The sequence below is a fragment of the Saccostrea echinata genome, unplaced genomic scaffold (assembly GCF_033153115.1).
Source record: "Saccostrea echinata isolate AGI-Se365-2 ecotype Australia unplaced genomic scaffold, CSIRO_AGI_Sech_v1 ptg000012l, whole genome shotgun sequence".
Classification (NCBI taxonomy): domain Eukaryota; kingdom Metazoa; phylum Mollusca; class Bivalvia; order Ostreida; family Ostreidae; genus Saccostrea; species Saccostrea echinata.
This window is the reverse complement of record NW_026889761.1, coordinates 15,353,339-15,365,070: the sequence shown is the minus strand read 5'-3', so window position 1 is coordinate 15,365,070 and position 11,732 is coordinate 15,353,339. Positions and strand designations below refer to the sequence as shown.

The 11,732-nt window shown below is 34.6% G+C and overlaps 1 protein-coding gene across 1 annotated transcript; it reads left to right on the top strand.

Moving 5' to 3' along the window:
• The first annotated feature begins 494 nt into the window (after window positions 1-494).
• LOC133185061 (uncharacterized) lies at window positions 495-11,410 on the top strand. Its single transcript, XM_061320122.1, has 6 exons — window positions 495-562; window positions 4,009-4,875; window positions 4,983-5,016; window positions 5,279-5,693; window positions 5,849-6,033; window positions 10,034-11,410. Exons 1-6 carry the CDS (start codon window positions 495-497, stop codon window positions 11,408-11,410), a joined length of 2,946 nt encoding a protein of 981 aa, XP_061176106.1.
• Window positions 11,411-11,732: the final 322 nt, after the last annotated feature.

The window sequence follows — 11,732 nt, the reverse complement described above, 5'->3', positions numbered from 1 at the left end:
TATTTTCAAGAAAAATATGATCTTTTAAATACATTACAGCTAAGTCTATAAGACATACATGCAAATATACTTGGAATATTTCGTCTGGTCAGAAACCAGACAAGAATCCCTCCTTAAAAGAGATCATGTAAAATTTCTGTTGGCATTCAATGCCTGTTTTGTCTATCGTGCTTCAGGAGATCGAATATAATTTTAAAATAGTTTATTCCCGTTCTGCCATTACCTTAAGCTCATTCAACATAATCAGTACTGACTCAACAGGATATCAAATAGCCCAAGGTGGTTACGATTAAAATATTCACCAGTGCGCTTTTGCATATACATTTATTAAGAATGATTTTCAAACTCCTTCACAGGACTAATTTACCGACTTTTTTTCCATTAGTGAATCCAAATAGCTCGATAACTTTACTGAATAGATTCTTCGAAGATTTCAGGGTATCAAAAATGTCCATTTCTGATATATTTTTCTTTTTCTTCTTAGGATTTTCAAAATGTCGCAAACTCAAATCAAAGACTACGACGAGGACAGTTCAACGCATCTTTTGTCATCGGATGAAGGGTACTATATTTAAATATTTGAACAAGCATGCTAATAGTTTTGCTAAAGCAATCCATGCCCCCACCAGCTACAACAAATCTTGACAATGCACCCATTTCTGAAGACATTCTTGATACTACAAATTTAAGAATTGTACTGGAGCTACATATAGTTGTCTCACTGTGCGTTGCAGGATAAAATGTCACCCTTTCTTTTTAAATATGCTGAAGCTATCCCCATAGATGGCCATAAAGCAAGTCCTGTGAAAAAAATATAGATTATCATTGCAAACTCTCTTTACATTCAACAAACTTTTGTTTATTTACAACAATTTTCCAAATTTCAATACACAGTATTAATTAAATTAAGAATCTCAAAAGAATTCTTGAAAGTTTCATTGTTTTTAAGTAATAATAGACCATAATTCAGCCAGATTGACCAAGAATTGATTGATGGATGGATTGTTTGTTGTTTTACGTCCCTTGCTTCACGATTTCACTCATATGAGACGTCCCTGTATGCTGGTGAAGGGCTTCAAACCTTTATTCGGCACGAACGCCCACTGAGCATTGAGGGATCTTTGCCAATGCCTGCCTTGATACGGGGACTCGGTATTTAACGTCTCTTTTGAAAGACTCGCAACTTTCACTTCAAAGTGCCGACCTCTTGGCAAAGGAACAGTTTGTTCATATTTTTTCATCGACTTATAGGTTTATTGTTGCCGGAGCTTAATTGAACCCAGGACACAATCATAAGCTTTTTGGATATACAGGTCGATTAGAGGTGCACAAATTTTTTAATGTAATATTGGAAGTTTCAAGTTGAAAAATGTTCCATTTTCAGTCAAAAAAGGTCCCCCCCCCCTTAAAAAAAATCAGATCCTAAGAAACTACAACGTGAGATAAAACCCTTATATGCATAATTTCAATCAAATAACACAAAGTTATTTCTGGAACAATTTTTGTTAAATTGTTTTTTTAAGTCGGAGATGGGCTTTAAGACTGAAAAAGATGAATTTCATAAAATTCAAAATTTCATCTCAAAATGCCTAATATGGCAAAGTTTGATTTAGAAAAAAATGGAAGTAAGAATTTTGATGTATGTTCTGTCAATTAAGGGCCATATGACAATTTTTAGTCACCTACCGGTGAAATTGGATGGGACTCTAGGTTCTAAACGCTTGTAGATATTGAGCTGATTTTTGGCATGTGAGTGCACAGTACGGGTAGTTAGAATAATCTAACTGTGTCTCGGGACAAGCCCTCACCACAGTTAGAATACGTCCCATATACTTGCAATGTAGCAAATCGGAGTGGATCCACTCCGAAATGATTTTGAAGAATACAAAAGGAGTTGCACTGAAAATAACTACCAAATTAATCATAACAAACCTTTTTGAGATTGTATATGCCTTATAACCTAAAAAATAATCCATATATATACGAAAATTCAACTCATTTTCTCAACGTTTTTTCCTAGCTTCAAATTTAACGCCATGTTGACATTCGGAACTCTCTGGATTGTTCATAGAAAATGCACAGAGTTCGAGTTATCGCCCGTATTTATTTTGCTACATTGCGAATACACGGAACGAATTCTATCGTTAAACCGGGTCCGTAGGACAATATCATTTTAACGATAGAACGTTCTATCTACAGTACGGGCAACGCGGATTCCGTATTAGACTGCATCCCCTCCGCGTTTTGTTAATCCTTTCTGCGTCACAACGTCGCAGGTTTTTATCGCAGTACCAACGGCGTGCTTACACCACAACAGCTATGTTACAACGCACTTTGAAAAATTACACACATTATTTTTTTAAAGTGCGTAGATTTGTCCCAAATTTAACGCACTTTAATTTTTTTTTCTAAGTGCGTTGATTTTGTCACCGTTTTAACTCAATTTAAGAAAAAAAATTATTTTTATTTATTTATTTTTTTTTTAATATTTTATTTTTATTTTTTTTATTTATCTATTATTCTTGATCTCTCGAAGTTTTTCCTCGGTCCCGCGGACTTCGAGGTATTAAGAGTTATCTGTATTAATTTTGTTTTTGTCTTACAAGGAATTTCGGTAATTTCTGTTCGGGGAGGTCACTACAGTTTGTTTTCGAAACTAGCATCAATGATTTAACGAGGACAGATGGATGATGAGTTTCCCGCGGAGGGAACGCAGTTTACCTGTCTCACCTGGCCAAATTCCGCGTTGTGTTTATACTGCGACGGGGTGCGGGAAATACAGGATCAGCGTTTCCTGTACTGTACCTTGTTGAGTAACTGATCAACTTTGCATTTCTATCGAACCAGATTTCCCGCTTTTTTGTTTTGTTTTGTTTTGTTTTATTTTATTTTTTCCTTTTTTTTTTGGTATGTGAGTCTCCTTCAAACAGTTATAGATCAAGTTTGCATTTTGTTCCTCTTCAATTTTTGTTTTCTTTTTCTTTCTTTCTTTCTTTTTTCTTTTCTTTTTTTTTGAAGAAATTATGGCCTTTTTAATTTTTAAGAAAAACCATTTTACACTTGCCGGTAAGGGACTAGAATTACTTATGTAATACTCTCAGAATGATTGTTACATTTGACAAAAAATCAATTAAGCTTAAGGTCAAGATCTAGTAAATGAAAGGTGCCTACAGATTTCTCAAATTTGAGAAATAAATTCCTTTTATGATGCTTTATAACTTTAGCTTAGTCAAATAAGGTGTTTCGGGACATAATTTGTAAATAAACAAGACGAAAAATCAAATTTTAAACTCATTTTCAATGAAAAATTAAGAAAAGCAGTCATCTTTCCATATCAGACAAAGGAAATGTATCCAGATTGCCTAGAGTCTCTCAGAAATTGGTAATTTGTATGTTCTTGGCCTCTTCCTTAAAATAATATTAAATTGAATATAGGTATCGGGATTACTTTTCACATGATTTCAAATTGAATTCCATGAAAATACTTTATTTTCTACATAATTATATTAGAGCCGTAAAGTACGGGAAAAAGAAAGTTGAAATTGATTATGACGTCATAATGGATCTAGCACCAAACAGTTAGTCTAAAGTTATTTACTAGATCTTGACCTAGGCTTGGACCTGGTCTGATTCTTCAAAGTGTTGATTTACTTCCCAGAAAATCGAACTAAACTAATTTACTTCTACGTACCAAATTCAAACTAATTTTCAAAATGTAACCTAGAAAACAAAAATATCGGATGGACAGACAGACAGGTATACAGATATAAAAATCTATATCCCTTCTAGTTTCATATAATAGTACATTTAACTATCATAATAAAGTCAACTGTCATTTTAAAATTTTGAATTAACTTTTTTTAATATCATGCAGACGTGAAGGTGACATTTTATTTTTGATATTACTGTCCACAACAAATTGGTCGAGTAATAACATAATTGGTTTCTACAAAATAGAACTTCCTTTTACACTAGTTTTTGATGAAAATATTTCAATTATTTTTTTAGCAACACAACCGATACAGTTACTTCTGCGTCAAACGGTAAAGATGAAGGTGAATCTCAACCTTCCAATAGTGAAGTTGTGTTATGTGAAAAGTACTCATCTAGTTTAAACAGAGAGTTTCCAAAAATGGCCACCTCTGATGACGTCAAAACGGAATGTAATGATGCTAACTCAACCGACAGCAGTGTCAGGAATGCGACAAGCGACACTATCCAAGATGGTCAAATACCAGATGATAAAAAAACACTGAGTTTATACTGTGTGCCCTGCAAATACGAAAACATGGACAAGACAGCAACATGCTTCTGTTTAACTTGTGATGAACCAGAACCAATGTGTCAAGAATGCACTTCGCAACATTTGAAACAAAAACAATCCAGAAATCATAAAGTAAGTCATGAGTTAGAAAAGTATGGCACAATAAAAAATACTATAATGTGTGAATCTTGCTCATATAATAAAGAGGACAATTTGGCGGAAGCATTTTGTCTAAGCTGCCGAGAACCGGACCCGATGTGTAATCAATGTGCACATCAACATAAAAAGCAGAAGTTATCTCGGGGGCACAAAATATGTCGAGATTTAAGAAAACTACCTATAATAGAAAAAATTAAGGAGAAAACAATGTGTGTACCTTGCTTATTTGACCAGGCTGAAAATGCTGCATCTGCTTTATGTCTTAGCTGTGAGGATCCAGAACCAATGTGCGATGTATGTGCCAGATGTCATATCAAACAAAAAGACACTCGAGGACATGAAATTCATTCAAATATGCATACCCAACTGGACAAAAGTTCTGCACTAGTTCAAGACTTAACGAGTTTAACTGATTTATTCCAACGGATGCCAGACCATTCATCTACAAATTTGTAAGTATATGCACATTATGTTTTGTACATCTCTTATAAAAACATACGACGTATAAATGAAGTATGCCGTCTATCACTGATAATTCTTACTTGAAATTATTTCACAGGATCATCTGGGAACAATTATCAAAGAGTTCAAAGGTATGTTATTCTGTTTTTTTCTTTGCACGTTAACAGTTTTTATAGTCTTAATATCATTTCGTTTGTCTTTATTTATAAAAATATTATATTAGAGATGTTCACAATATTAAAGTTGCGCATAATACGTAATTAAAAAAATCAATGTATGTTCTCTTTTTATTTCGCAATAGAAGTTTTGCAGTTTAGTTTTATGTGAAGAAATATTTAGCCTAAATTTTAAAAAGTGAGCACTTTTAACAAAATATAAATTATATTCTAAAAGATTTCAGGGGTTCGGCCGCAGATTAAGCAGTACAAGACAGACTTTGCGGTAATCTTTTGGGAAGAAATAAAGCATGCTGAGTACTATCAAATCCGATTCAAACCTTTTGTTTATGGAGACGAGTATGAATGGATGCCGATAGACTCTCAAATCCAGGAAACAGAGTTTAGAGTTGATGGGCTTAAAGCCGAAACAACATACATTTTCCAAGTACGTGGCGTAAAAAATGGAATACCATGCGATTATGGACCTCCAAGTTTTCCTATCCAAACATATCCTTCATTGGCAAGCACTATTCTACCATACTGTAAACAAGTAAAAAATGATGCTCTTCCTACCTTTCAACTACCATATCATTTAGACAACATGACAAGGAAACCAGAAACTAAAATCAAGGAAATAAAACTAGGATTTGGTAGATGTTACTTTTATCATCTCTAAAACTTTTGCATTTTCTTGTAATTAATTAGTTACTTTTTAAAAGTAACTTGAAAAAGTAGTATTTGGAATGCAAAATGTTCGAATGGTTTGATTATGTTTCGAAAGTTTTCAGATTGAGTTTTTATGTAGGGAATCCCAAAATCGGTGCACTCAGCATAGACGAAAAAACTATCATTCTGGTTGGAGCAACAGGATGTGGAAAAAGTACAATGGTTGATGGAATCATAAATTATATCATGGGCGTCAACTTTCAAGATGAATTCCGTTTCACTCTTTTAGAACTAGAGGAAGAAGAGAAAAGAACAGAGAACCAGGTTGTTATTAATGTTTTGAAATTTAAAACAGTCTTTTTTTTTAAATAAATCAAAGAGCAGGAGCCACTCAGGGCCTTCTTTGGCCCTGAGAATTTCTGAAAAATCGAAACTGCTCAGTTTTGGTTGAAAATGCAATATTCATAACTTGGACCCTTGGTGACGGTGTATCTATTGAATATGACGTAATTTTCTCTCTAGTCAATGTATGATGACGTCATAAATGCGTCATTTTTCCCTTATCCTGTAAATTTCCTTAAAAATGGCCAAAAGTTGAGGTGTTTTTCAATATTTCATATATAGAGCACAACCTCTGATCCAAAATATGTAATTACATAATGAAAGATCTGTTTCTGAAGATCACAAAACATGTTTTAATTTTTGGATCGTGGGCTGTGCTCATATTTTAATTCTTTGCTGAACGTAGTCAAATATGCATGTTTTCTGCAAAATTCAAGAGCATTGTATTTTCTCAAAGCCTGCTTTCCAATACCTGGATTCTCAAAAAGAAATTTTGTTTTCGGAAATGAAAGCACTAAGTGTCTACTTTATTTTGATATATGAAATCGGACAGAGGGTGATAGTCAATTAATTGATATAAGGACAGGGCCATTTTATGCATAAAGTGAACCTAGTTCTTTATACTATTATGCTTAACAATTTATTAGCATTTCTGTTATTAATTAATGGCCTAACAATTTTAATGAAAGTCGTCACTCAACATTCGACCCAACGACAGATTGTCTTTGTAAACAAGGGCATTATGACGACCACGAATTTGCGAAATGTGGAATTTAAACGAGATGGAAACCTTGTATCATCAATTTCTTTGTCAGTAGCCTGTCTCTTGTTATTGATTGGTTGATTGTATGCTGTTTATTGTTCCATTCGAGAATCTTCCACTCATATAAAGACGTCTTCTGCTTTATGTAAAATACAACAATTTTGACCTATGCATGGCTCTTACGGCCGTAGGAGTGAGGGATCTTTATCGTGCCAACGCCTACCGAGACACGAGACTTCAGTTGTTAAGGTCTCATCTTAAAAATTTTCACTTCTAGTGTCTGGCGCTTGGCGGAGGAACATTCACTGCCTATATTATACGCCTTAGGTGTGTCCGGGACCGGAAACGAGAATGGACGCAGATAAGTTTTCCATAAAATATCATAGTGCACTCTGGGCCTTCACTTCTCTGAACTACCAATATATGACGTCATAATGGAAAAATGAGGTCAAGTCACTGCAAACTCGAGCTGTTATGACGGGGAGAGTGTCACAAACTTTACCCTTTATTTCAAACTGTACGTAAAATGTCGGAACACTATTGCAAAATTCACATGTTTTAATTGAATTCTTAAATCTTTAATGTCCGAATATTTAAAAATACGTCGCTTATTCATCCTTAATTGAAATTCAGCGTGATTAAAATGCTTACGAATTGAAATCAAAACCGACCTCGCAATCCAGTACTATGTTTTGAACATTTTAAACCTTCCGGAAGCCTTAACATAGCTGCGGAACTCGAGACCTCTCGAACACGAAATGAACGCTATACCACTAGGCTACCGAGACAAATGCTTTCTCGTTTAAAAACTTGTTTTGTTTAGAAGTTGTTTCCAAGTGAAAAATTTCCTTGCATATCGAATCAGCTGGGAGACATAAAATCCCTGACAAGTGAAAATGGCATAAAAGTACAAAATTAAGAGAAAATGACATTAAAAAAAAGTTGAAGTCACCCCGTTCATCAAAAAAGTTAAGCTGTTATTTTGCCATCAGAGTCTTCCTCTAGTGAAATATCCAAATATGAAGCAGATGTATCAAGTTATGTGGTATATCGATTTCAATGGGATATATCGAATTAATGTAGGAATGAAATTGAACATTCTTAATTGATAAAACCTCACCAGTATATATAAATGTCGAATTGAACGCCACAGCAAGAGAATCTTTCTTTTCAAGTAGATTATTTTAAAATAAAGTTTATTTCATAGTAGTACTAAAATGAACTGCTTATAATTGGGCACAACTAAAGAAAATTCCAATAGATCGTTGGAAGATCAGGCCCCATTATCATAAACTTGAATAAAGATGAAGATATCCAAAATTTAATTTTTTTACTTAAATCTATTGCAGTTTATGGTCTTGGGGACTGTGGACTTTTTCACAAAGTACATGTATCTTACGACTAAAAGAAAAATTTTCCAATTCTCCTACAAGTACTAGTACCTAAGCTCAAATCTTATATCTCTTTTACATTAGAATATATAGAAACTATTCCTTTAGAAAACTAGAGGTACTGTGAGCACTGAGCTCACTAAATGATACCCACCGCCTCTCATATGATTATAATGGCATAGTCCATGTTTTGCCCTGGGAGACCCGAAATAAGTGTCAGATCAAAAAGTAAAATAGGAGGTGCACAAGGGCACTATGTAACAAAGATTCTGTGAATGTCTCATTAAATTTCATTCAGTGGTATAAGAGGAGTTGTGGATAAGAGATATGTACCCCACAGCGTAACAGACGGACGGACGGAAGGACGGACACCCCGATCACTGTATACCCTCCCACTTTTCAAGCGGGGGTATAAAAATATTTTTACTAAACAATTACAGATTTGTCAATTTTTATGCCCCCGGATCGAAAGATCCCGGGGGTATATTGTTTTTGTCCTGTCTGTCTGTTTGTCTGTTTATCTATTTGTCTGTTTGTTTGTCTGTTTGTCTGTCTGTCTGTTGTCAACTTTAACCTTGCCCATAACTTTTGATTGGTTGGAGCTATGACTTTCATATTTCACATGTGTATTCCTTGTGACAAGACCTTTCTTTGGGTACCATCATATTTGACCTTTTGACCTTGACCTTGGAGTTTGACCCACTTTTGCAAAATTTTATGAGACTTTAACCTTGGCCATAACTTCTGAACAGTTGGAGCTTGGGGTTTCAAACTTCACATGTGTATTCCTTGTGACAAGACCTTCCTCTGGATATCAACCACTTTGACCCTTTTGACCTTGACCTAGTAGTTTGACCTACTTTTGAAAAACTTTAACCTTGGCCATAACTTTTGAATGGTTGGAGCTAGGGCTTTCATACTTCACATATGTAATCCTTGTGACAAGACCTTCCTTTGAATACCAACGACTTTGACCTTTTGACCTTGACCTTGGAGTTTGACCTACTTTTGAAAAACTTTAACCTTGGCCATAACTTTTGAATGGTTGATGCTAGGGCTTTCATACTTCACATATGTAATCCTTGTGACAAGACCTTCCTTTGGATACCAACCACTTTGACCCTTTGACCTTGACCTAGGAGTTTGATCTACTTTTGAAAAACTTTAACCTTGGCCATAACTTTTGAATGGTTGGTGCTAGGGCTTTCATACTTCACATATGTAATCCTTGTGACGAGATCTTCCTTTGGATACCAACCACTTTGACCTTGACCTTGACGTTTGACTTTTATTTAAAAAACTTTAACCTTCACCATAACTTTTGAACAGTTGTATCTAGGTCTTTCAAATTTCACAGGTGTTTTCCTCGAGACAAGATCTTTCTTTGGGTATCAACGTTTTTATCTTTTGGCCTGAATTTTGACTTGCATTTGAGAAACTTTAACCTTCGACATAAGCTGCCATACGGGGGCATATTGTTTCACAAACACATCTTGTTAATCTTATAATTAAAATTTTTTGTGAAAAGTGCTACTGGTCTCCAAAGACAGGATAGGCATTGTCAATGAGGAACTCTAGTATCTTTTTAATGTCATCCTTAGAGTGATTCGTTTTTAATAATGTAGGTCTATAGATGACCTTTGGAAAGATATGAAAATTTGCAAGTTCCATTTTTATTGAATAAATAGTTCTTTTATATCGAAAGCAAATCAACAAATACCACATCTTTTTGTAAAAGTCAAAGTTTGAAGTGATGCTTACAGTACATCAATTTAAATACTAGTATTTTAATACATATAAGTTATTTTACCTACCTTCTATTAAACAGGCTATATCACAGACAGAGTGGATAACAGTGTACAAGATAGCACCACAAACAGGCAGTCGCTTAGATTATACACTTAATATCATCGACACACCGGGATTTGGAGACACGCGTGGAATTGAGCGAGATGAGCTCCTTGTCAATCAAATTCGACATCTTTTAACAGATAAGAGCCCGCCAAATCTGCTTTATTTAGACTGTGTATGCTTCATTGTCAAGGCACCTGATGCTCGACTCACACCTACACAAACGTATATTTTTCATTCAATTATGTCTCTTTTTGGCAAAGATATTGAGTCTAATATATGCTCCTTGATTACGTTTGCTGACGGTGCAAAACCTCCTGTACTAGCGGCTCTAAATGAATCACAGCTTCCATTTGGGAATCACTTTGTTTTTAATAATTCGGCATTATTTGAAGAAAATAAAGCGATGGATGGAAATTCCTTAACACCAATGTTCTGGGATATGGGACAAAAAAGTTTTCGAAATTTTTTCGAAGCGCTCAGACGTTTTCAAGCAAGAAGTCTCGCTCTCACAATAGATGTTCTTGAGGAAAGAGAACAGTTAAAAACTGTAATTCAAAACATTCAACCCCAAGTCGATGCGGGTCTTACAAAAGTAAACGAGTTGGAAGATCAAATACGTATTTTTGAGAAGCATAAAGCTGACATTGATGCGAATAGGAACTTCGAATACGAGGTAGATGAAATAAAGCAAATACAGATAACCTTGCCCCCTGGTCAACATGTAACAAATTGTATGCACTGTCATGTTACATGTCACGAAGACTGCAAAATTGCGGACGATGAACGCAAGAGTAGGTGTTCCGCAATGAGTAAGGATACGGGGAATTGTAAAATTTGTCCAGGTCATTGTCATTGGTCCGATCATAAAAACACGCCGTATATATTTAGATTTAAAACTGAAAAGGTAAAAAAGATGTACACTGAAATGAAAAGAAAATATGAAGAAGCTGTAGGAGAAACCATGAACTATGAAACATATATTCACAATCTTAAAGGTGATATAAACGACGTGTTCAAGAAGATAAGGGATAATGTTGACGAAATGAAAAGATGCAAAAATAAACTTAACGAAATCGCATTGAAACCTGATCCATTATCTTCGGAGGATCATATTAAGATTCTGATTGAAGCTCAAAAGAGTGAAAAACAACCTGGATATGATAAACGGATTGCCGTGCTTCAAAGATTATTGCACGTTGCATTAATCGAAAAGCGAGTAGAAAATCTTCGTGAAGCTGCGAATAAAACAATAGACCGTGTTTCCGTCGTAGTAGGAAACGAGTGGCAAAGGAAACCAAAGAGGAAAGGAATATTGGATAGACCTGTTAACTTTTTCAAACGATTTTTTTGAGAAAAATTGATTTGAATATATAGTTGATTCTTTTAAAAGTATAATTTTCCATGTTTTCCCTGTATATAGGTAGTATAGGTAACAAATTGGACAGGTAATCATTTTCCAATTTCCGCTCAAAAGTTTCATCAAGCAATATACAATATTTGTGTTATGATAAATGCAAGTAATGCATACATGTATTTTCATTTTATTATGGTACTGAGAAATACGTTATTTGTACATGTATGTCAAATTGATAAATCTTATAACACAAGGAGCAATATTCTTTATGTATATAGTTTTTATGTGTGTTAAAAATTTGGCGTATTACTTTTTAGCC